This window comes from Dromiciops gliroides, chromosome 1, assembly GCF_019393635.1.
Source record: "Dromiciops gliroides isolate mDroGli1 chromosome 1, mDroGli1.pri, whole genome shotgun sequence".
Classification (NCBI taxonomy): domain Eukaryota; kingdom Metazoa; phylum Chordata; class Mammalia; order Microbiotheria; family Microbiotheriidae; genus Dromiciops; species Dromiciops gliroides.
This window is the reverse complement of record NC_057861.1, coordinates 641,449,843-641,475,190: the sequence shown is the minus strand read 5'-3', so window position 1 is coordinate 641,475,190 and position 25,348 is coordinate 641,449,843. Positions and strand designations below refer to the sequence as shown.

At 36.6% G+C, this 25,348-nt stretch overlaps 1 protein-coding gene across 1 annotated transcript in view; it reads left to right on the top strand.

Moving 5' to 3' along the window:
• Window positions 1-229: 229 nt before the first annotated feature.
• ERMP1 (endoplasmic reticulum metallopeptidase 1) overlaps window positions 230-25,348 on the top strand; it is a 55,107-nt gene continuing 29,988 nt past the window's right edge. The window contains exons 1-4 of the mRNA XM_043998207.1: window positions 230-602; window positions 2,368-2,669; window positions 14,442-14,569; window positions 17,751-17,856. Of these exons, the coding sequence (XP_043854142.1) occupies window positions 283-602; window positions 2,368-2,669; window positions 14,442-14,569; window positions 17,751-17,856 (856 nt within the window). The 5' untranslated portion in view covers window positions 230-282. The remainder of the gene's footprint in view (window positions 603-2,367; window positions 2,670-14,441; window positions 14,570-17,750; window positions 17,857-25,348) is intronic.

Below are 25,348 nucleotides of genomic sequence, written 5' to 3'. Positions count from 1 at the left end.
TGGAAATTTCTGCAGTCCACCTGAGCGGCCTCCCAAAACACACCCCGGTCCGCACGCCCCGCCCCCTCCCCTCCCTCCCGCGGGCCTCCTCCACCCAAGGAGGCGGGCTCAGGGCGGCCCGCGGGAGAGAACCAATCAGCACAAGTTTGTCCCAGTGCAGTTTCCGTCCGCTCCTCAGGAGGCGCTGCCTCGGCTGCCGGGGCGCGGGCGAGCAGTGGCGGTTGGGCCGGTGGCCGCAAAGGGGGCTCGGGGCTGGCGGCTCGTGGCTCGCGGCTCGCGGCCATGGAGTGGGGCTTGCAGTCGGCGGCCGTGAGGCGGCTCCGCGTTGGCGGGGAGCGCCGAGGGAGCCCAGCTGCGCCGGGGCAGGAGGAGCGGGAGGCCTCGGAGCAGGGGCCGCTCCTCGGGTCGAGCTCCCGGGACTGGACACGGAGGGGGAGCGACGGTGGCCGGGCCGCGGGGTCCGGGTTGTCGGAGGCGCGCGCCGCGCTCGCGCTCCTTCTCTACCTGCTCGGGCTGCGGCTGCTCGTGCAGCTCTCCCTGCGGCAGCTCGTGCTGCCCGCCTCCTCGGGGCCCCGCCCGGAGTTCAGCGCGCTCCGAGCCCGGTAGGTGCCGCTTCGCATCCCTTCCTCCCCCTACCCTCCCCCACACGCGCACACACCTTTGCGCGCTGCCGGGCACCCAGCAGGCGTTTAATAAGTGCTCCTCCGCTTCAGCCTCCCGCCCTTGCGGTGGAAGGAGGCACGGGATCTGGAAGCGGAGGGGACCTGGGTTCGGATCCCGCTTATGCTTCCTCTTTCAATGACCTTGGGCAATTCATTTAACAGTCACGGGCTTCAATTACCTCTGTAAAATCAGGTTGGGACTCGATGAACTCCAAGGTCCCTTTTGCCTCTAAATTGCCCGAGTCTTACTTTTTTTTTTTTAAAGTCATGTCACGCGAAGGAGCATTTATTAAGCTCTTACTACACACCTCCCAGGCACTGTGCTAAGAAAGCTTAGTCTAATATGGTATCTTTGGGAACTAGTTTTGCACCTTCTACTCTGCCGCAAGACTGGTTTCTTCTTAGCGAAAGGTAGCACGTGGGGATGGGATGTAGACACAGTAGTTTGCACGTTGTTTCTTTGGGAGGATTGTGAGCTTCTCTAGAGCGAGTACCGTCTCCCGCTTTGTATCCCGGACGCTTAGCACAGTGCCTATAGCTCCTGGCAGTCACAGTAAATGCGTGCTGACTTGCGGACCTATTTGGAGAAGATTGGATCTCTTGAATTCCTCCCGAGTTCTAATACCGATTCTATTTACTACCCTTGTAATTGTGGCTATGTTTCTAAACCACTGGACTTCACTTTCCTGTACTCGAGGATTACCAAGTGCCCATCCAGCTTTTGATACTGCAAAATAACTGGAAGCGTTGGGGATAAATGCCATTCATGTTTTTTAGCCCTTCAGAGAGATGACTTTCATTCTCCTCTCTCTCGACTGGGTCCTTACTTTTTTTTAAATTAAAAATTTAAATTAAAATTTTTTGTTGTTTCTGGTTTTTTTTAAGTGACTGGGTTCTTAAAAGAAAACTTATAACCATGTCAGACTGAGGAAGAATGGTTTTGTTGTATACACTTTTGTAAAATCTCTTTTTTTTAAAAATGCTGATTTTGAGATGGAAAAGGGGGGTAGTGAGTTAAGGTGAGTTTGGTTGTTCTTTATGAAAAGTTTCTCATGCAGGCTGTTGTAGACTGAAATCAAGAGGAGTAACTTATGTATGACAAAGGTCAAAAATCATATGTGAAAAATATTTTACTAGACTACCTTACTAAAAAGTGGTTTTGGACACCAAGCAGAGAAAGCTTATTTTCTTAAGTACTTTATCAGAATCTTTTGGAAGGGAGTGTAACTGAATGCTTTAGCTAATTATCTTTTCGAATAAGCTTAGTTTTGGCCCAGATACAACTCTCTCAGTAGGGTAGTTATTTGTGTGCACTAGGAGGAGGTCATTCTGACTTTTAACCGAGTGTCTCAGTCACCCTCTGTGTAAAGAAGTTGTATTATGCCACTATCTAGCTCTTAGTAGGCATGACTTTTGGACACTTTATTGCTTTTGGTAGTTTCACTTGTTCATACTATAAACAATTGTATTGGAGTTTGTGAAAAGAATTAAAATTCCAAACCCTTTTGTCGAGATGAGGACCAAAAATGAAAAGATAATAGGAATTTATAGGTTATTTCAAAATATACTAGAAGTAGTGATGACCCTCTTAATACTGATAAATACCTATTTAAGCTGAGTAGGTTGATGTGTCTTACTCTGTAGTACTGTGGTGCTTTGAGCTTAGCAAATATTTTATCATTTTACTCTTTTTGGTTTTTTGTAGGAATTATCTTGAACATATAACTTCTATTGGTCCCAGAACTACAGGAAGCCTAGAAAATGAAGTTCTCACAGTTAACTACCTCTTGGAGCAGATTAAACTGATCAAAGCTGAAAGCAGCAGCATTCACAAGATTTCAGTAGATGTGCAACGACCAACAGGGTCCTTCAGCATTGACTTCTTAGGAGGATTTACTAGCTATTATGATAACATAACCAATGTTGTAGTAAAGCTGGAACCTAGAAATGGAGCCCAGCATGCAGTACTGTCCAATTGTCATTTTGACTCAGTAGCAAATTCTCCAGGTATGCTCATGCTGTTATTTAATCATTTTAAAATACCCAGAGAATATCACTTGTCTAAACCAGGGGTTCTTAACCTGGAGTCTATGGATGGATTTCAGGGGTCCATGAACTTGTATGGAAAAAACAAATGTGTATTCATTTTCACTAACATCTATCTGACACCATTCCTTCAATCATTTATTCTGAGGAGTCCTACAGGTATCACTAGATTGCTAAAGTGGGGGGGGGGTCCACAACAACAAAAAAAGGTAAAGAACCTTTGTTCTAAATCCAGTTTGTGTGGTAATGATTTACCATTTCATGGATAGTCTTAATTTCTTTTGCTGAGGGCAAGGAAGGTGATGGTGAAACAGCCTTCCTATCTCAAAGTACCACCTATAGGGTTAATCCCAATGTTGACTGATTCAGAAGTTTTAACCTACATTTTTCATGCTTGGGCTTTTTGCCCATTTTTAGGCAGCTTGGGACTGCTTAAGGGATAGGAACTCACCATATTAGTCCCATTGTCAACGCATTCACCTATTCTGCTTTAACCAATTGTATTTCAGAGTTCCCAATCTCTAGTGATGTACCAGCAAATAGCTTGTACTACCACTCCTGTTTATGGATATTCTTATTTTGGTAACATTAGCAACGAATTGAACAATAAATTGCCTAGCTGATGTTCTGTAAATGACATCAGTTTAGATTTTTTCTGTTTCTGTATTTGCAGTTTTAGAGGATATGAGAATTAGAAAGTTGTGAATTAACTGAGGATGTGCTCTTTGTACACCAGGCACATTATAAATACCCTATTTTTCACTGTAATAGCTATAGCAGACCCATTGTCCATTGGTGCTATCAGGCATTGGGTGTCATTTTTGTTCCAGAAACATGCTCTGTCAGCTGTGATTTCATTTGGCATGTTGCCATTGACCTCTACTTTGGCACTTCAGTTCCACTTGGGTGTACTTTGCTGTTTTAAGTGCCAAATTAGTAATTCTTGCCCAGAAAATACTTTGACAAAATAATAAAAGACATTTTAACATTCCTTGGGTCAAATATCCTTGATAAGAATTGCCTGAGAAATAAAAGTTAGGTGATGTTTAAAGAAGTGAACAGCGATACACCAGAAAGTCAATGTTGGTGCATTTTTTGTAAATAATATATCCAGTTGGAAGCAATCAGAATCATCACACCTAACTTCCTCACTTGACCAAAGTGAGGAGCACATAAGTGCCCAAGGTCATGAAGTGGTCTTCTCTCTCAATTTGAAAACAGTCTTCTGGTGCTCTCTTGAAATGCTTAATTGCTAGAGTGGTACAGAACATTTATTTGCTTTTATCACCAGACTCCTAGTCAGTTGTTTTTTGTTTTTTTTTAAAGGATGTAATGGTGCCTATTTTGCAAGCAGGTTTTAATTAGACAGTGGTTTAAAATTTTTTTCCCCCAGTCTAAAATTTGATTAGGATATCTGTACTGATACTTTACTATTTGTTTTGAAAAATTATAAGTTTAAAAAGAAGCAGAGAAAAGAATGAAATATCTAATAAAATCTTAAAAACTCCAAACTTTAAATTTTGATTAAACAAATTCACAAAATAATATCACTTATAATTTCTTTGTATCCCTTTCTGGTTTCCCTTTGTCTGGGTATTTCAAAAGTTTTGTTCCTGTTATCCTTTCTACTTTGCAGAAATCTGACCATATTTTTTATGTATTTCTGTTTTTGTATCTTGCTATGTTACTAAATAGTTGCATCAGTTAATTGCCACTTTAAGGTACAGTGCTGTTTCTTTACTTTTTTCTTAGCCATTCCTCACATATCTATAGATTATTTCCAGTTCTTTGTTACTACAAATAAAACAGGTCCAACTATTTTTGTGCAGATAGGTGGCTGTTTATGTTTTCTCCCAAAATCTTTAATAACCTCCCTAGAATGTAGGCCTACAAGTGAGATCACTTGGTTTTATAACTTTGTTGCCTGATTGTTGTTTTACAGCATTACTAGCAATATATTAGCCTACTTATTTCCCTGCAGCCTTGCCAGCATCAAATTTGATCTGTTTTACTTACTTTTGGTATTTTGGGTGCCAGGTTGTATCTCTGAGCTTTAATTTTCACTTCTCAGAGGCTTAGAAATTTTTTTTGTAACGGTATTAATAATTTTTGTGTTAAAAGAATTGTCCACATCCTTTGGCCATTTATTCATTAGTGATATGGTATTACTCTTGTAAATATGCATAATTCGCTCGTGGAGTTTGGATGTCATATTTTTTCAGAAATATTTACTACAAAGGTACCTCATTTGCTTTTTTATTTTGGATAAATTGCTTTTCATTTTGCAAATGTAGTTCTTTTTATTTGATCAAATCCATGAGTTTTATTTTTAATAATTTATTCCATTTGTTCAGTAGCAGTTTTTATATGTGAAAACAATTTTAGAGTACTGATTTAATTTAACTTTGCCATTGGTGAGTTTTGGGTCTCAAATCATCTTTTCCTGTATGGATAGATATTTCCAAACAATTTTTATTGAATTAATTTTTTTCTCCATTTTTTGGTAACCTTGGAGTTTTTAAACACCGATCATTTTTAGGCAAGGCAGAATGTTGTAGAGCAGTAGTTTTCAAACTCAAATAGAAATGGGGGGCCAGTAAATCATTCATAAGGATCCCTGTTGGCCACATATTGACCATGTTGTATTTTTATTTATTTTGATAAATATTTATCAATTACATTTTAATCTGGGTGGGTTCAAGGCCTGCTTCTCCCAGAACACATGGCTGTGTGAGCCTAGGTAAGTCCTTTAACCCTCTCAGTGGCCCAGGCAATTTTCAAAAATATAAGCTGCTTTGAATAAAGGGGATTTTCCCCTTTGGAAGTTGCATTTAATAGTGAAATCACAGGTCCAATCTCTATCCTTCATCTTTTTATAGGTTTCATTTTATTTCTAGGTTTTCTCTACATTGATCTATCTTTAAAAATATCAATACCAGATAGTTATAAAATAACAATTAGAAAATGTGGCAAAGCAAGTGCCTTTTTGATTTTTTATAGTTTTCCTTGATATTCTTTTCTTTGTTTTTCCAAATAAATTTAATCATGTAATATAATTCCATACACTGTTCATTGGTATTGAATTGAATCTATAAACTAATTTCAGAAGTTTTGACATTTTTCTATTATTGATTCTACTCTAACCATGGCAGGGGTGATTCTTTCAGTTCAGGTATTCTTTTAGAATTTCTGTCAAGACCTTTAAAGGTGTTTTTTATAGGTCTCAAGCACATTTTGGTAGATTAGTAAGGTAAATTGGTATCCAATTATTGGATTCATTTTTCCCCATTAGTATAAATAGCATTTTTATTTAGTTTTTCCTAACGTGATATATGAAAATGTCAGTCACTTTTGTGGGCTTATCTTGTATTTTACTGTGTTACTAAATTAATTTATTACATATATTAATTTTTTTGGTAGAGCCTTTTGGGCTTTCTGCACATACAGTTATGCCATCTTTAAGTAGAGGTATTTTAGCCTTTTTGTTGCTAGTGTTAATTCCCTTAATTTTTTTCTTGCTTTATGCCTATAACTGTGTCAAATAGTTGTGGATTCTGTTCATGGGATCATTGAATGAGAGTTGATGGGGATCTTAAACATCACTTAGCCTAATCCTTTCATTTCCTTAGATGAAGAAACCACTGGGATTAAGTAACATTTCTGGGATTTGAACCTATTTTCTCCAAATCCATGGATTTGGTTAACTTTTCTAATAACTCCTAAAAGGGAGTGTCTCAGTTTCTCCATTATATATAATTTTAGTGCTTGCTTTCAAATAGTATTGTATTCAGGAAAAATCCTTCCATTTTGTTATTTTTTAGGTTTCAACATAAAAGGGTACAATTTTAGTTACTTAAAAATTTTAATTTTGTAGCATTTTACTATCCTTGCACTCCTCTTTTTATATGCTGCTGTTTATTTGTTCATGCTGTTTAAAGGATCATTTATTCAACAAATATTTATTAATACTTATGTGGAAAGTGCAAAGGAATCAATAATGTGACTTTAAGTAGTCATAAATTGCCAAGTTAAGTGTCACAAATTCTCCAAAATATACTATCTTTAGAAATTATATTAGCATAATACAATAGACAGTTGTAATATGGAAACTTTAGGTAGAAATGACCTTGTTGTTCAGTCATGTTGGCCTCTCCATAACTTAAAATCCATGGGGTTTCCTTGGCAAAGATACTGGAGTGCTTTGCCATTTCCTTTTCAAGTGTGTCACCATTTTACAGTTGAGGAACTTAAGCAAATAGGGATTAAGTAACTTGTCCAGGGTCACACAGCTAGTAGTGTCTGAGGTCAGATTTGAATTCACGTCTTCCTCACTCCAGGCTTGGTGCTCTATCCATTTTACCACCCAGCTGCTCTAGAAAAGACATACTGTTATGTATTTCTTAAGTGCTTCACACTGTATGAATCCAAGACCCATGAACTAAATCCTACTAACAATAATGTTAATAATTGTTACTCACAGAAGTCCTTTTGCTGACTCCAAGGCTGGAGGGTTCATTATGCCATTTGTCTCCATTCTATCCTGATTTTTCTTGAGTCTTGAAAAGGTATTTGAGTTATCTCAGGCTGCAGCTAAGATACCGGAATTGTTAGTTGAGAAAGGAATCAATCGAAGATTTATTTATTTATTGGCGGGGCAAGGCCCAGGGTCATACAGTTAGTATCAAATGTCTGAATCTGGATTTGAACTCAGGTCCTCCTGAATCCAGGGCCAGTGTTTATCTACTGCATCACCTAGCTTTATCTACTGTACCCCAGAGCTTTTTTTTTTAAATTTAAATTTAAATTTTTCTTTGTTTTGTTTTGTTTTGTTTTTTTTTTGGTGAGGCAATTGAGGTTAAGTGACTTGCCCAGGGTCACACAGCTAGTAAGTATCAAGTGTCTGAGGTTGGATTTGAACTCAGGTCCTCCTGATTCCAGGGCCGGTGCTCTATCCACTGCGCCACCTAGCTGCCCCCCAAAAGCTTTATTTTTAAAAAATCAAACTGCTATACTTTGCGTATCCCTTCATAGTGTATATATAACCTTTCTAAAATTCCCTTTTCTCTCATCCTTTTAAATAATTATGTTTTTGTTTTTTGAAATTGCAAAATATTGCTTAGAACAGCTTTTACAAGGTTGGAGCTTAGTATTTGCCACAGCTTGATCTGGTATTTGATGGTTTCAGGTTTTTATGAGAGCAACTCATATGAATAAGAGAATTCCCTCATTATTACTTTTAGCTTAATTTAGTTATAATCCAGTCCAGTAATGCCTTATAAATATCTTGGACTCTGTTGCCACAGTGTGCTATCATTGCTGAAGCTAGTCTAGTTTAATAAACTGTTTATTCTTGAGTCAAAGCTAGCTTGCTGTTGACTCTAAAACCGTAGATTTTAATAGTTAAAATTGGTAGCTTAGGCAGATGTAATGAGTTTTACTAATTTGGGATGTGCATAAAATTTTACTCTGTCATGATAGTTAATAATATTATTATTTTTTATAGTATTTAAAATAAGGGCTCATTTAAATCTTACAGTCAGGCTCATTTTATAGTCATGATGAGATGAAGTCAAATTGTCAATGGCAAGGCAGAGAATGATAGAGCCTCCTGACTTAATTTAATATATTAACTTATAATAATTGATACATTTTAAATGATGTAACATTTTCCACCAATGCCCTACTTATCATGGCCTGGGGTGATGGGAGAGGATCCCTTCTCAATTTCTTGAAAATATTTGAACCTAATGGCTGATTCTGATTGATAATGCATATCCCTTTCTACTCTTGTAGAAATGTACTATGCTTTATATTGAGTCTTCAGATGTTTTCATTTCATCAGTTCCTTGGAGTAGTTAAGCCTTTGAAAATACCTTAGATGGTAACTACTTATCATTATCAAAGTCACTAAAAAAAATTGTCCATCATAATGAACACCAAAAAAATTGGGGGGTGGGGTGGGGCAGAACCTTTTAGTGGTAGAATTATAGTGGCAGGACAAATGATAGAAGTAAGGAAAACTTTCACTAGAGATACTGAGCAGGTTCAAAGAGAGGGGCATAGCACTGTTTGGAAGCAGCTTAGGTTATCAAATAATAACCCATCTGGTGCAAGTTTGTTCATTTAACCAACATTGGTAGACTGAATGTATTATGAAAAGAGCCTTGAATTTGTCATTAGATAATGTATGTTTGAATATGGATTTTCCTGCTTATTTATTAACTCTTAAGTTTTCCTGGAGTAGATCATTTTACATGTCTTCCTATCTCTAAAAGGTGGGATGGGGAATAGACAATTGGTAGTGTTGGACTAGGTGGTCCCCAGGGTTCCTTCCAAATCTGCTTCCTTTACAGCTAATTGGTTTCTGTCCACTTGGCCCATGAGAATTCTCCTTTGTTACCCCTTGAATAATTTGCCGTTTTATGGACCTTTTTAGAATTACTGACCTCCAAGTTGGATTAGTCATTACAAATATTCAGTGCCTCTTATAATTTAGACCTTTTCCCTACAGTCCCATTAGTATCATGAACCATAGTTTGAGAAATATTGTATTAGAGCTTAGCTTTTTTTTACAATAAGTTTATTTTTCCCATTACATGTAAAAACAATTTCAAACATTAAAAAAATTTGCGTTCCAAATTCTCTCCCTCATTCTCATACTTCCCCTTCCTTGAGAAGACAAGCAATTTGATATAGATTATACATATGCAGTCATGCAAAACATTTCCATATTAGCCATGTAGCAAAAGGAACACAGACCAAAAACAAGAAAAATGAAGAAAAAAATTTTAAAGTATCCTTAGATCTGCATTCAGACCCCATCAGTTCTTTCTCTGGAGGTGAATAGCATTTTTCATCATAAATCCTTCAGAATTGTATTAGATCATTGTATTGCTGAGAATAGCTATACTGTTTAGCTTCTTGAACCTATATAAAATAATATTACTCAGAGTTAAAGTTTTTTAAAACTTCATGTAAATCACTATAAATCAGTGTGTTTAATATTAATAAACTCAAATTTTCTTCATCTGAAATGATTTTGATGATTAAAATTTTCTTGGGCTTTTTAGCTTGTTAGTAACAGTATTTTTAGTTTTTTTTTAATTTAGAATTTTATTTTTCCCCAATTACATGTAAAAACAGTTTTTGTTTGTTTGTTTGTTTGCTGGGCAATGAGGGTTAAGTGACTTGCCCGGGGTCACACAGCTAGTAAGTGTCAAGTGTCTGAGGCCGGATTTGAATTCAGGTACTCCTGAATCCAGGGCCGGTGCTTTATTCACTGTGCCACCTAGCTGCCCCGTAAAAACAATTTTTAACATCCATTTAAGAAACTTTTAAATTCTCTTCCTTCTTCTCTTGCCCCTTCCCCTCCCCCTTTAAGAAAGCAAGCAATTCATATGTAGTCATGCAAAGCATTTCCATATCAGTCAGGTTATGAAAGAAAACAGACAGAAACCTCAAGAAAGTAAAAGAAAGTTATGCTTCAATCTGTATTCAGACACCATCAGTTCTTTCTCTGGGGATGGATAGCATTTTTCATCATAAGTCCTTCAGAGTTGTCTTGGATCATTGTATTTCTGAGAATAGCCAAGTCATTCACAGCTGATCATCTTACAATTTTACTGTTACTTTGTACATAGTACATTTCACTTTGCATCAGCTCATGTTAAGTCCAGGTTTTTCTGAGAGCATGCTGCTCATCATTTCTTTTTTACCCCACATTCTCCCCCTTTTTAAGTGGTATATTCTGTTTTTTTTTTTAAATAAAAGTATTTTATTATTTTCCAGTTACATGTAAAGATAATTTTCAACATTTGTTCATATAAGATTTCCAATTTCCAATTTTTCTCCCTCTCTCCCCCCCTCTCCTAGACAGCATGTAATCTGATATAGGATATTTTATTTATATATATATATATATAAACATTAAACATTTCTGCATCAGTCATGTTATAAGAGAAGAATCAGAGCAAAAAGGAAAAACCTCAAAAAAGGAAAATAGCACCAAAACCAAAAGAAATAGTATGGTTCAATCAGCATCCATATTCCACAGTTCTTTTTTTTTTTCCCCTGGATTTGGAGAGCCTTTTTCATCATGAGTCCTTTGGAACTTTCTTGTATCGTTGGATTGGTGAGAAGAATCTAGTCTATCACAGTTGATCAACACATAATGTTGATGATACTGTGTATAATATTCTGGTTCTGCTGATCTCACTCATCATCAGTTCATGTAAGTCCTTCCAGGTTTCTCTGAACTCCTCCTGCTCATCATTTCTTACAGCACAATAGAATTCCATTACATACATATACCACAACTTGTTCCCCTCAATTTCTAATTCCTTGCCACCACAAAGAGCAGCTACAAATATTTTTGTACATGTGGGTCCTTTTCCCTTTTTTATGATATCTTTGGGAAAAAGACCCAAAAGTGGTATTGCTGGGTGGTCAAAGGGTATGCACAACTTTATAGCCCTTTGGGCATAGTTCCAAATTGCTCTCCAGAATGGTTGGATCAGTTCACAGCTCCACCAATTTTATGCATTAGTGTTCCAATTTTTTTTTTTTTTTTTTTAGTGAGGCAATTGGGGTTAAGTGACTTGCCTAGGGTCACACAGCTAGTAAGTGTTAAGTGTCTGAGGCCGGATTTGAACTCAGGTACTCCTGACTCCAGGGCCGGTGCTCTATCCACTGTGCCATCTAGCTGCCCCAGTGTTCCAATTTTTATACAGCTTCTGCAACATTTTATTATTTTCCCTTTTTGTCATATTAGCCAATCTTATAGGTGTCAGGTGGTACCTCAGAGTTTTAATTTGCATCTCTCTAATCAATAGTGATTTAGAGCATTTTTTCATATGGCAATAGAGAGCTTTGATTTCTTCATCAGAAAACTGCCTATTCATTTCATTTGACCATTTCTCAATTGGGGAATGACTTGGATTCTTACAAATTTGATTTAGTTCCCTGTATATTTTAGAAATTAGGCCTTTATCAGAAGTATTGGCCATAAAAATTGTTTCCCGCTGTTTATCATTTCTTATAGCAAATTAGTGTTCCATCATAATCTCATCCCACAATTTGTTTAGCCATTCCTCAATTGATGGTCATTCCCTCAATTTTGAATTCTTTGACACTGGTAAAGAGGTGCTGTAAATATTTTAGTACATATAGGTCCTTTAACTTTTTGGTTTTTTATCTCTTTTTGGATACCGACCTAGTAGTGGTATTGCTAGGTCAAAGAGTATGCATGGTTTTGTAGCCCTTTGGCCATAGTTCCAAATTGCTCTACAGAATGGTTGAATCAGTGTACAGCTCCACCAAGAGTGCATTAATATCTCATTTTCCCCATGTCCCTTACAACATTAATGACAGTATTTTTTCTTTTTCTTTTTCTTTTTTTGCAGGTCAATGAGGGTTAAGTGACTTGCCCAGGGTCACACAGCTAGTAAGTGTCAAGTATCTGAGGCCGGATTTGAACTCTGGTACTCCTGAATCCAGGGCCGGTGCTTTATCCACTGCGCCATCTGGCTGCCCCCAATGACAGTATTTTTTAAAAGGTTATATTGATGCTTTTTATTTCAGATTTATCTGGAAATAGCTTTTACTTTCTAGGAAATCTTGTTTTTTCTTTTCAAGGTCTATTATCAATGCATTTGGGCATGTAGGTGGCACAGTGGATAAGAATGCCAAATCTGAAGTTAGGAAGACTCACCTTCCTGAGTTCAAATCTCGTCTCAGACACTTAATAACTCAGTTTCCTCATCTGTAAAATGAGCTAGAGAAGGAAGTGGCAAACCACTCCAGTATCTTTGCCAAGAAACCCCAAATGGGTCACGAAATCAGATATGACTGAACAACAACAAAAATAATGGCATTACTCAACCTGTTTTATTAGACTCAAATCTGAGCTTAAACTCCATCTCTATTTGTTGCCTCTGTTACCATGACTATATCCATTCATAAATGTGCTTTACTTTGCTCATTTGTAAAAAGGAGGGGATTGATTTAGATGATTTAACTCTTTTCTGGGTCTAACTATCTGAGTCTGTGAGAAGACTTTGTCTTCTGAGATTATACTGGGTACAAAAGAAGCAAATTTATTTGTGTATGAACAGGAATTTTTCACCTTTTCGGTGTCTTGGACCCCATTGGCAGTGTCTGATGAAGCCCATGGACTGTTCCAAATGATGTTTTAAGGGAAATGTACCAAGGAAAATATATGAAAATGCAGTTATCCAAATTTTTTAAAAAAGGCAAAAAACCAAAAAGAAATGAACCTATAGACCCCAGGTTATGAAGCTCTAGTTTAGGGCTTTTTTGTTTTAAGTGGAGTTTTCTTTATGTTACTGGTATTGATACCTTGAAGGAGGGTCCATCTCTTCTTGGTTAGACAGTCCATTTTTGAAGAATATCTACAATTCCTTGCTTCTCATTTTCATTGTGGTAGAATTAGTTGAAAGTACTAGATTGAAAGCTAGAAAAAAACACTTCATTCAAATCCCCACGCTCTGCTTTTCTGCCTTTGTATTTACCACCACTCTGGCCTCTGATTTCCCAAATGAAAAATGACTAGACACCAATGGTCTTGTCTAGTATAAAGATTAGTTTTCAATATAAAAAAACTATGGGCTCCCACATGACAGTAGTTATAACATTAGCATTTGTTGATAGAGAAAATGTGATGATCCAAAGCTACTCTGAATTGAGTAACATTGAAAAATTGTATTTTGTGGCAGCTAAATGGAAATCGCAGTGACAGCGCTTGGTATATATGTGAATTATTGGGTTCCTGAGAATGTTGTGATTCTCTGTTTGGGAACCAACTATTGGATCTAAATGATCCCAAAGGTCCCTGCCAGGTCTTAGTCTTATGATGTCTTTTTGAGTTATCTTACAAGAAAGTATATAGCACCTACAAATTTAACAAAACTAATTAGGTTATGCTGTGTACAAAGTACTTTTCTAAGCACTTAAGGAGATTCAAAATAAGAGGAGTCAAAACCTTCAGGGAACTCACAGTCTATTGGGGGAGATAAGATTCTGTATTAATGACTAGTACAGAAGTTTATAAGATATACCAATTGATTCTATGGGTGATCAGAGGAGGGAGTAATCACTTCAAGTTAGGGGTAGGGATAGAGCTGGGGATCAGGAATTTTAATATAGTAGACTTAGTTTTTTAATTGAACCTTGAATGATAAGACTTTTTTTTTTTGGTGAGGCAATTGGGGTTAAGTGACTTGCCTAGGGTCACACAGCTAGTAAGTATTAAGTGTCTGAGGCTGGATTTGAGGTCAGGTCTTCCTGACTCCAGGGCTGGTGCTCTATCCACTGTGCCACCTAGCTTCCCCGATAAGACTTCTAACAGGCAGAAATAGGGATAGGAGATGGGGCTGGACGACATTCTAAGACTAAGGATATATATAAGTAGTTAAGTTTGGGTGGAATAAAGAATATGGAAAGGAAGTAGTGTCAACACAAAACTGGATAGGATGGGGAGATAGGTTAGAAACTATGAATTCAGGTAAATGAGAGCCTGAACCAGGTAGTGAAATGGATATGGGAAAAAATTTAAACTGTGTTTTAAATGTGATGGTGCCAATAGAATAAAACGGTGAAAGAAATGACTAGTTAAACTTCATTTGTAGTCATGTAGGTTCAGGTTATGAAGGCTATAAAAAAAGGAATTTAGGAACACATTTCATATTGCAGATGTATCATTTTTTTTCCCCAAAGGTGCCAGTGACGATGCAGTTAGCTGTTCAGTGATGCTTGAAATCTTACGAGTCTTGTCAACATCATCAGAAGCCTTACAACATGCTGTCATATTCCTCTTTAATGGAGCTGAAGAAAATGTCTTGCAAGTAGCTATCACTGCTTTGAATACTAGGCTTGATTAAATATCTGTTATTTGAGAGAGAAAAAGTTGTATTATGTGCAAATGACAGATGGAATATTTATACCTTTTTTTTTCTGGAAGCACTATGAATGAATGAATGGGTAGATGAATGAAAAAGCATTTATTATGTGGTTACTGTGCCAGGCCCTGTGCTAAACTGGGACTACAAGCACAAAAGAGAAAGTTTTTGCCCTCAAGTCTCTTCACATTTTAATAGGCACACACATATAGGGGAATGGTGGCCATAGAAAGGTTTAAAAACTCTAAAAAGAACATTTACTTCTTTTCACAAAAACAGTTAATGAAAATAAAAACTTTTTAAAAACAGAGTAGACATGGTCTTTCCTATTGTCAGTAAAATTTCTAAGTCTGATGGAGGAATAGAAACAATGAAGTCTCCAGGCTGAAGCAAATAGGTTTATTGAGAGAGGATCAGTCTCACAATAAAGCTGGTTAATCAGGTTGGATGTGAAAGACCTTGAGTTACAGAATCAATGGGTTTTTATACCCCTACAGAGCTTGAATGCTTCTATACCATACTAATTAAAAGTATTTAAAATTAAAGCATCTTCTTAGGAAATATTGAAACTGCCTATGTGACAAATGTTAGCATTTTCCAATACTCTTATCAATTTTCTTGTGGCAGCAGGGTCATAAATTCTGCTGCATGACTCTTTCTAGTCAAGCATATCACTAGTGAGCTGCATGATCCCTTTGAGTCAAGCATAACACTCGTGGTTTCTAAAATACAGTATTGCTAATTATTGTATATTCTGATATTACTTAATACTTAACATTGGAAAGTATCATTTGATATTAATTAGAAAGAAAAGAAACTTAATCTATGAATACAATTAAAATAAGATCTAAATAAAATAAATCACATTTTTTCAGTTAATATGCTGATTATTATCATAATTAAATCACTTTAAATCTCATAACTAAGGGGTGGGGGAAATCTCACACTATGACATGAATATGATTTTATATTTCTTTATTGTATTGTGTGCAATATTTCTTTAGTGATTTTAAAATAGGATTTTATCTCAGTAAGGTCCCATTCAACATGATAGATTTAAAAAAAACTGTTCTTACTACATTTCATCAATAGTACTTTGGGATTGTCTTGGATCATTATTATTATTACTTTTTTTTTTTTGGCTAGGCAAGGGTTAAGTGACTTACCCAGGGTCACAGAGCTAGTAAATGTCAAGTGTCTGAGGTTGGATTTGAACTCAGATCCTCCTGAATCCAGAGCTGGTGCTTTATCCACTGTGCCACTTAGCTGCCCCAAGGATCATTACATTGTTGAGAATAGTTAAGTCATTTACAATTCTTCATCAAATAATATTGCTGTCTCTGTGCACAGCGTTCTCCTGGTTCTGCTCATTTCCCTATATATCAGTTCATATGAGTCTTTCCAGGCCTTTCTGAAATTATCCTGCTTGTTATTTCTTATAGCACAGTAATATGCCATCATTATCTTATATCACAGCTTGTTTAGCCATTCTCTAACTTATGGGCATTCCTTTGATTTCCAGTTCTTAGCCACCACAAAAAGAGCTGCTACAAATATTTTTATACAAATAGCTCTTTTTCTCTTTTTTGGTATGTCTTTGGAATATAAACCTAGCTAGCAGTGGTACTACTGGATCAAAAGGTATGCACAGTTTTATAGTCCTTTGGGCAAATTGCTCTCCAGAATGGTTGGATCTTTTCACAACTCCCCCAGCAATGGATTAGTGTCCCAGTTTTTCTACATCCCCTCCAACACCCAATATTTTCCTTTTTTGTTATATTTGTCACTCTATAGGTGTGAGGCAACACCTCAGAATTGTTTTAATTTGCATTTCTCTGATAAAATAGTGATCTAGGGCATTTTTTCATATGGCTAGATAACTTTGAGTTCTTTGAAAACAGCCTGTTCATATCAATTAGGGAATGACTTGTATTTTTATAAATTTGACTCAGTTCTCTATATATTTGAGAAATGAGGCCTTTATTAGAGATACTTGTTACAAAAATTCTTTCCCAGTTTTCTGTTTCCCTTACAATCTTGGTTATATTAGTTTTATTTGTGCAAAAACTTAAATTTTATATAATCAAAATTATCTATTTTACATTTTGTATTGCTCTCTGTATCTTCTTTGGTCCTAAATTCTTCCTCTGCCCATAAATCTGACAGATAAACTATTCCATGCTCTCTTAATTTGCTTATGCTATCACCCTTTATGTGTAAATCATTACGTACTACTTTTCATTATTAAATGTGTAGTAAAGTTCATGACATAATAGTTTCCCTGTAGCTCTCGATCTGAGGAGTTGCTCCATATTTTTTGCCATTCTCACTGGTAATAGTTATTCTAGTAGTTGATTTTTTTTTTTTTAATGAGGCAGTTGGGGTTAAGTGACTTGCCCAGGGTCACACAGCTAGTAAGTGTTAAGTGTCTGAGGCCGGATTTGAACTCAGGTACTCCTGACTCCAGGGCCGGTGCTCTATCCACTGTGCCGTAGCTGATTAAAAAAAAAAAAATTAATAGGTCTGGTTGTAGACAACTTGTGATAATAGTACCCTCCAAAAAATGATGATACTTTCTAACATATGCACCTTTCTATTTCTTCTTTCTTCCTTTACTTCTTTATTTTGGCATCTATTCCTTTTTATCTCCTATTCTTTCTCCCTGGGATGTGGGTGGTAGACTGGGAGAGGTAGCCCTCTAGTTTTACTGGTGGTATTGAGGCCTAAAGAGGTTGATAAATTGTGCTATTGGTATACTTTCACTGAGTTTATCTTTTTCAGAGTTTAAGGGTCAGAGTCACACATCCTTACAGTAATTATATGAAGCAGACAAGTAGATGTTATTCCTGTTTCATAGATGAGAAAATTAAGGCTCTCACATTAAGGTGATTTGGTAATGTTCACCCTTTCAAATGATAGGAACTGAACTAGAGTCTTGAACTAAAGACTCCTAATCATTTACTGTGTTTTTTTTCTTCTACTGTAGCACACTGAATTGCAGATACATTTTAGTTACTATTTTTGAGAAAATGTATTTTATGTCTCCTGTTCTTCATTAGGGAAAGACTTGGTGCTTTAGAACTTCACACAACTTAATTAATTTTTTTTTTCTATATTTTTCATTAAGGCAAGTCATGGCTTCATTACTCAGCACCCCTGGGCTAACTTGATTCGTGCATTTATTAACCTAGAAGCAGCAGGTGTTGGAGGAAAAGAGCTTGTATTCCAGACAGGTATGTGATGGGATGTTTTGCATTTTAGTTAACCTGCTTCTTTTAAACTTAAATCCTTATACTGAAATGGATGTTTTTCTTTAGAGTTTAAAAATTATGTATGGGATATCTCCTGAAAGTATATAAGTGCTGTAAAAAGATTAAGAAGCTCATGTGTACAAGATTTAGATTATAAAAAATGTTATAAATTTTAAATATTGGCATCCTCCTAGATATTTAGGGATTTAATTTCATAGTTGAATTTATTCAGTACTATATATTTATAAGAAGTATGTAAAACCAATAACATTTAAACAATGCATTATTTAATATTTTTTCAGTTTATTAATATCATAAAACTATATAACTATTACATGGTAATACCGATATACTTAATGTAATTCCAGTTTACGGAATCCTTAATCTTATAAGAGATGTAATCTTGTCTTAGTTTGTCTGTTATTACCAGTTTTTTAATGGCTTGTGTGACTAGAAATTAACATTTTTGGAAATGTTGAAAAAGGAAAAGAGAGGTTAGGGTCATTTGTATTATATGAGGATTATTTGATTTTGCAAAAACTTGGACATGTATACTTTAAAAAACACCATTGATTAAAATCACATTTTAATATTTCAAGGGGACTACAATCTTATTGAATTTAGGTACTCTAGTGACACAGATTATCATTGATCTATGCCATCTCATGTTGTGAAATGCTTGTCAATATTTTTCCTAATTCTTTCACAGTGGGGTCATGCAACATGCTGAGGTCTTTTCATTGCATCTTTGAACATTATGTGGAACCAGTGCACTAGATTGGGTATTAAACTGTTATCTCTTGTTTTTGCTGCATAACCATCCCACTTCATTTTCCTAATTATTGTGGATAATCTTTTAAATATGTTGTTGTAGCCACTTTGCTAACATTTAATATTTTTGCATCAGGATTTATTGGAGATAGTTGTTTATGGGTTTTTTCTCTGCTTTACCTCTCTTGGATTTGAGTAGAAGGATCGTATTTATTTTAGGAGTTTGGGAAGATGCAGTCTTTTCCAATTTTGAACATTATGTAATATTTGAATTAATTTTTATTTGAATGTGTGATAGAATTACTTGTAAGTCTCTTTGGGCCTGGTTTTGTTTGTTTGTTTGTTTGTGATTTGATTAATAGATTGTTCAATTTTTTCCCCCTGGAATTAACAGCCTTTTTTTTTGTCACAAATCTCTTTGATGGCAACTTTTATGTCACTACTTGTATACAAGTGTTTTTGCTTCAGTTTATGCCCATCCATTATTTTTCCATTGTTCTTTGGGAAACTGGCAGTGCTTTAGAAATTCTAGTACTCTAAGAATGGCAGCTCCATATCATGGGTATTTTGGCAGATAGATTACACAGTGGATAGTATGCTGGGCATAGAGTCAGGGAGAACTAAATTTAAATCTTGCCATAAGTTTTCACTGATTCCATACCCACAATTTCTCCCATTTTCCAGCTAGCTACCAAAATGCCATGTGAATTCACTGATCCTTGGCAGGTCACTTAACCTCTGTGCCTCAGTTTCCTCAACCATAAAATGGGATAGTAAGATCAGGGTTGTTTGTAAGTACGAATGAGATAACATTTGGAAAATGCTTAGCAGAGTACCTGACACATAGTAGGTACTTAAACCTCCCTTCCTCCTCTCTGTACCCTAGATACTATCTGTAAAATGAAGGAGTTCAATACTTGTCTTATAAGAACCCTTCCAGCTCTAAATAAACACAGTGGAACTTTTTGTTTGTTTGTTTCAACTCAGTTGGGTGACCATAAAGAAGTGGAATGACTTTTGTGAAACCCTCTTTCTTTTTATTTTTTATTAAGGCTAATCTTTTTAGGTATGTGTATCATACAATTTGAAATCCAGAATGGTTGGACTAAGCACCAACAGTCCCTCAATGTGCCTACCTTCCCCTAATTCCTTGAGTATTGTCTTTTCACTTTTTTTCCATCCTTGCCAATTTGAAGGTGTGAGGTGAGGTGAAACCTCAGTTGTTTTCATTGGCATTGCTTTTATGAGAGATTCAGAGCATGTTTTCATGCGGTCATTCATAGCTTGTGGTTCTTTTGAAAACTATTCTTTGTTATCGTTTGACCACTTATTTATTGGGAATGGCTTTTATTACGTGTTTGTGTATATTTTGGGTATCCAACTTTTATCAGCTTGATAAAAATATTTTCCCACTTTTCCTTCTTTCCTATGTCTATCATTTATTTTATTCTTGCAAAAACATTTTAATTTTATAGTGTCAAAATTGTCAGTTTTTATCTTTTGCGACCTATATAGATTGTGTTTGGTTCAGATTTCTCCTCCTGTCCAGCTGTGAAAGGTACTCGATTTGTTTTCTTTTAATTTTTTTTATAATGTGACCTTTTATTTAAGTTGTCTCCATTTTGAGCTTAATGTGGTATGTAATATAAGCCATTAGTCTGAACCTAATTTCTGTCAAACTGCTTTCTAGTTTATCAAGCAGCTGTTGTATGAAAGGAAGCTCTTCCCCCAGTAATTTATGTTCTTTGAGTTATCACTAGGCTTTTTGGGGTCGTTTCAATTGTTTATCAAGTCTATCCCGTTTTTTAACTGTTATCAAATAATTTTGATGACTACTATTTCCTAACATAGTTTGATGTCTAGTAATGATATTCCCCACCCCCTTCCTCTCTCTCTTTCTCATTCTTTCCCCCCACACCCATACACTCCTTCACACACACACACACACACACACACACACACACACACACACACCCTTTCAGGTAAATTTAACTCAAATTGAGTATACAATTTTTTTTCTTGGAGTTGTATCATTTGTGTATCTCATAATCAAGAGGAACCTGGCCCCTAACTTTTTCCAAGTTTCTAATTTCTGAAGGCCAGAGTGCCCATTATTTTTTATTTTTTTTTTAATAAAGTATTTTATTTTTTTTCCTGTTACATGTAAAGATAGTTCTCAACTTTTGTTTATACAAGCTTTTCAATTTCAGTTTTTCTCCCTTCTTCCCTTCCCTCCCCCCTCCCCTAGACAGCAGGTAATCTGATATAGGTTTTTATATATATATATAGATATATATAGATATACACACACACACACACACACACATATATATATATACATAATAACATTAAACATATTTCTGCATTAGTCATGTTATAAGAGAAAAATCAGAGCAATGATGAAAAACCTCAAAATAGAAAAACAACAGCACCAAAACCAAAAGAAATAGTATGGTTCATCTATACTCCACAGTTCTTTTTTTTTTTTTTTCCCTGGATTTGGAGATCCTCTTCTATCATGAGTTCCCTGGAACTCTTCTGTACCATTGCATTGGTGAGAAGAATCTAGTCCATCACAGTAGATCAACACACAGTGTTGATGATACTGCATACAATGTTCTTCTGGTTCTGCTCATCTCACTCATCATCAGCCCACGCGAGACCCTCCAGGTTTCTCTGAACTCCTCCTGCTCATCAGTTCTTACAGCACAATAGTATTCCATTACATTCCTATACCACAACTTGTCCAGCCATTTCCCAATTGATGGGCATCCCCTCAACTTCCAATTCCTTGCCACGACGTAAAGAGCAGCTATAAATATCTTTGTACATGTGGGTCCCTCTCCCCTTTCCATGATCTCTTTGGGAAAAAGACCCAAAAGTGGTATTGCTGGGTCAAAGGGTATGCACAGCTTTATAGCCCTTTGGGCATAATTCCAAATTGCTCTCCAGAATGGTTGGATCAGTTCACAGCTCCACCAACAATGCATTAGTGTTCCAATTTTTCCACAGCTTTTTCAACATTTATTCACAGTGCCCATTATTGATGATATCTCTTCCACTAGTGATCTTTTGAGGGCGGTCCATTCGGTAGAATAGGTATACCCAGTGTTAGGTCAAAAGGCAACAAAAAGACACCCTGAAGGAAAGGAAGCCCAGAATCTTTCCTTCTTTTGTTGAAAAGGCATTGCCTTCTGAAACTTTCAATTTGCATTTGAGTATTCTGCTTTACTACTTCTCTTGGTACACAGAAATGGTGTGTAATTAATTATAGATACTATAGACAATTGTATGTGATCTTTTTATCGCATGATTCATTTGGGAATCCTTATAAGGGGACTTAAGCAACTTACCCTTAAGGAGAGGCAGCATGGTATAATGTATGGAACTGACCTCAGATTCAGGAAGACCAGGGTTAAGATCTGCCTTTGATCTAGGCTCTGTGGATCTGGGCAAGTCACTGAACCCCTCAGTAACCCAGGAAACTCTGAGCCAGTCGCTGTAGAAATGTTGCTGACCTACATACATTGGAAGTGGCAGTTTCCTTATTAGTCATATCCTACATTAGTGAAATCACAGGTCTAGAGAAAAGAAATCTTGAACATTTTTTCTTCATAAAAATTATGGTAATTTAAAGAGTGATTTCCATTTTGAAAGGGAGAAACCTGCCACTCACCCTTCCCCCACTCTATACCTCCAAAATTATTGTGATAGGAATAGACTTCTAAGATTTTTCCAGTTATTTTTTCCCCTTCTGGGTTAAATTCTGTTATTTCTAAAATTGTAACAATATTAAGAGATAACAGTGCTTTCTGATCAGCTTACTGCTTTTTCCCTTTATCCCTGGTCTTTTATCTTCAATAAAAGAGGTAAATGGAGAGCGTGGAATGAACAGCAACAAGTCCTGAGTGTCTCTCTTTTGAGGTGCTATTGATAGTCCCTGCATTTGTGGCAATTGCCCCATGCCTCTTAACCTTTCCTGTCATAGTCTTCATTGTTGCATTACTCTTTTTGTTTTTGTTTTTGCGGGACAGTGAGGGTTAAGTGACTGCATTACTCTTTCATAAAGAAAAGTTCATCTGGAAAATTGTTGCTCAGGTCTCCTCCATTTCTGACAATCGTCTATTCATTTAATTTTTGAAACTTTGCATTTTAGAGAAGAAAGGAAGCCTGCATTTTGTTTGCAGGGAGACTATAATGCTGGACACTCTTGTTTTATTTCATTTTTATTTCTGATAGATAATACATATCTCTAGAGACATAATTCTATAGTTAAAGAACTGAAATTAACATTTACTTAATCGATCCGATAGTTTTACAGGTCATAGTGTCAGTAGATAACCATGATTTTTTAAATTTTGCTCTATGATGTGGAGCTCCTAGGATCTCATTAACATTCCAGTTATTTTATCATGGTTTTTTGTGTCCTATTTGTAAATCTTTTTCTAAAAATGTTATACAAATATAGTTTGTTATTCTATGAATATGTTAGAGCATAAGAATCGTAAATTTAAATTCTAATTTTAAAAGTTTAACATAGTATAGTATTTTGACAAAACCACTTTAAAATTTGATAAGCTCTGATATGTTTGGGTTTTTTAGCCATCCTGTACATGATGCCATGCGAGGCCTTATAAAAAATAAATTACAAAGCAAAGCTCTGCAGGTGCTCATAATTGAAATATTGGTTGTGTTTGGAGCTGCCATGTAATTGTTCATAACTTTTGAAGCAGCAGCCAGATTAGAGTGGACACAACAAGGTGTTTTCAACACACTTTATTTTTATTTATTTATTTTTTAAAATTTTTTGTTGTTGTTTTTAGGCAATTGGGGTTAAGTGACTTGCCTAGGGTCACACAGCTAGTAAGTGTTAAGTGTCTGAGGCCGGATTTGAACTCAGGTCCTCCTGACTCCAGGGCCGGTGCTCTATCCACTGTGCCACCTAGCTGCCCCTTTCAACACACTTTAAATAGTAAAGTTTTCAAATTATCAGTGGTCATTTCCCCTAATTTATCATTAAAGTACCTTTACTAACATACTGATATATGTAGTCTAGTAGCCACAGTAACCAAATAAGCCTTAGAAATATTTGATTTTATTCTTGGAACTACATAGAAACCATTAGTGTGTCGTAAAATCTCTACTTCAGAATTTCTGCCAATAAAACAGAAATGGTGACAGTAGTAGTAGTAGTAGTAGCAGGCCTCCACCAGTCGCTGATGACCATGGATCAGCACCTTGAAGAGCCACAGGCCACAGTGTGGCTGTGCAGTCTGATATGGGAGCCGCAGCTCCTGAGTGACTTATAACCGGTAACTGCCACATCCTGTGTTGTATCTACCCCATGAGGAGTAGCTGGAGTGTCCTCTCCAGGGGGCTGGCCTGGGCGGATCAATATGGGAAACAAGCTGTTGCCCATGCAGCAGGTTTTCCCTCTTCGCGACACTGGTGGATCCAAAGGAGAGGCAGAGCCAATACAGTTTGGCACCAGTGCCGCCACAGAAGTTGACAGAGGGATGTGATGTCCAACATTCAACTGCCTAAGGGACTACGACCCCTGATTTTTCCTCGGGGTTAACTCCCGAAGCCTTTCCCATATATGTGTATAGCTGCAAGGCAGCAGAGGTTTAAAATCAGGGTTTCCTTCCCCATGGCAGGTTTCCTGCCAAGGCTAACAAGCCCCACCTGCCCGAAGCGACTGGTTTTAAGGCACCAGTGACTCACCATCGCCGCTTCTCCTGTTAGTGGAAACAGTTCCGCCGCGAGAAGGCCAGGAGTTGGGCTTTGGTTGTCAGAGGCTATTTGAGACGCAGGCTATTGGAAGGTGACAGTATTTCATTGTAATAAACTAAGTAAGCATTTGTCAGGTTAAAGGTCTTATAGAACTTGGTGACTTGTAGTAGTAGTCTTCCCTGCCATTATATAGAGCAAGAGGCTTGGGATTTCTATATATGTGGATAAATTCGAACAAATGAAAACTATAGTAAATGGCCATAGTTAGTAAAATGTGAAAGCTGGATGCCAGAAATTAAATTTCCAAAGACAGAGGAAATAAATTTTTTTAAAGAGGAAGTTCACATATGGCAAAGATTATCTATAAAAATCTATATGAGTGGGGCCGCTAGGTGGCGCAGTAGATAAAGCGCTGGCTCTGGATTCAGGAGGACCTGAGTTCAAATTCCACCTCAAACACTTGACACTTATTATCTGCATGACCCTGGGCAAGTCACTTAACCTTCATTGCCCTGCCTCCCCCAAATCTATATGAGCTTTATTACTGTGTAATATCTGATCTATACAAAAGTGAAAATTTAACTTTAAACACAGAGTAAGGAAGTATTTTTCTCTCTCTTTTTAGCTCTAAAGAAATATTATTTACTTTGAAGATGTTGTCTTTGCATAGTGTGTATGAAGAAATAGAAAGTGGAAAGCTAGTGATGGTTCCCTACATTCCTCCTATTGTTCAGATTGCTCCCTTATTTGTCAGTTTCTTTTTTCTCTCATTTCAAAAGCCAATGGTTAAAAAGTAGTACTGCCCCTAAGAGAAGTATGTCTCTAACTTAGTGTTGAGGAAGATATCTCCAATATTTTAGTTCTTTCAGCCTGCCACATAGCTTTCCATAATAATAGTTTTTGACCACATCTTCCCCTATTTAACTTCTATAAAGTATTATTGGGGTTGGTGAGAAAGGGCAAGTATTTA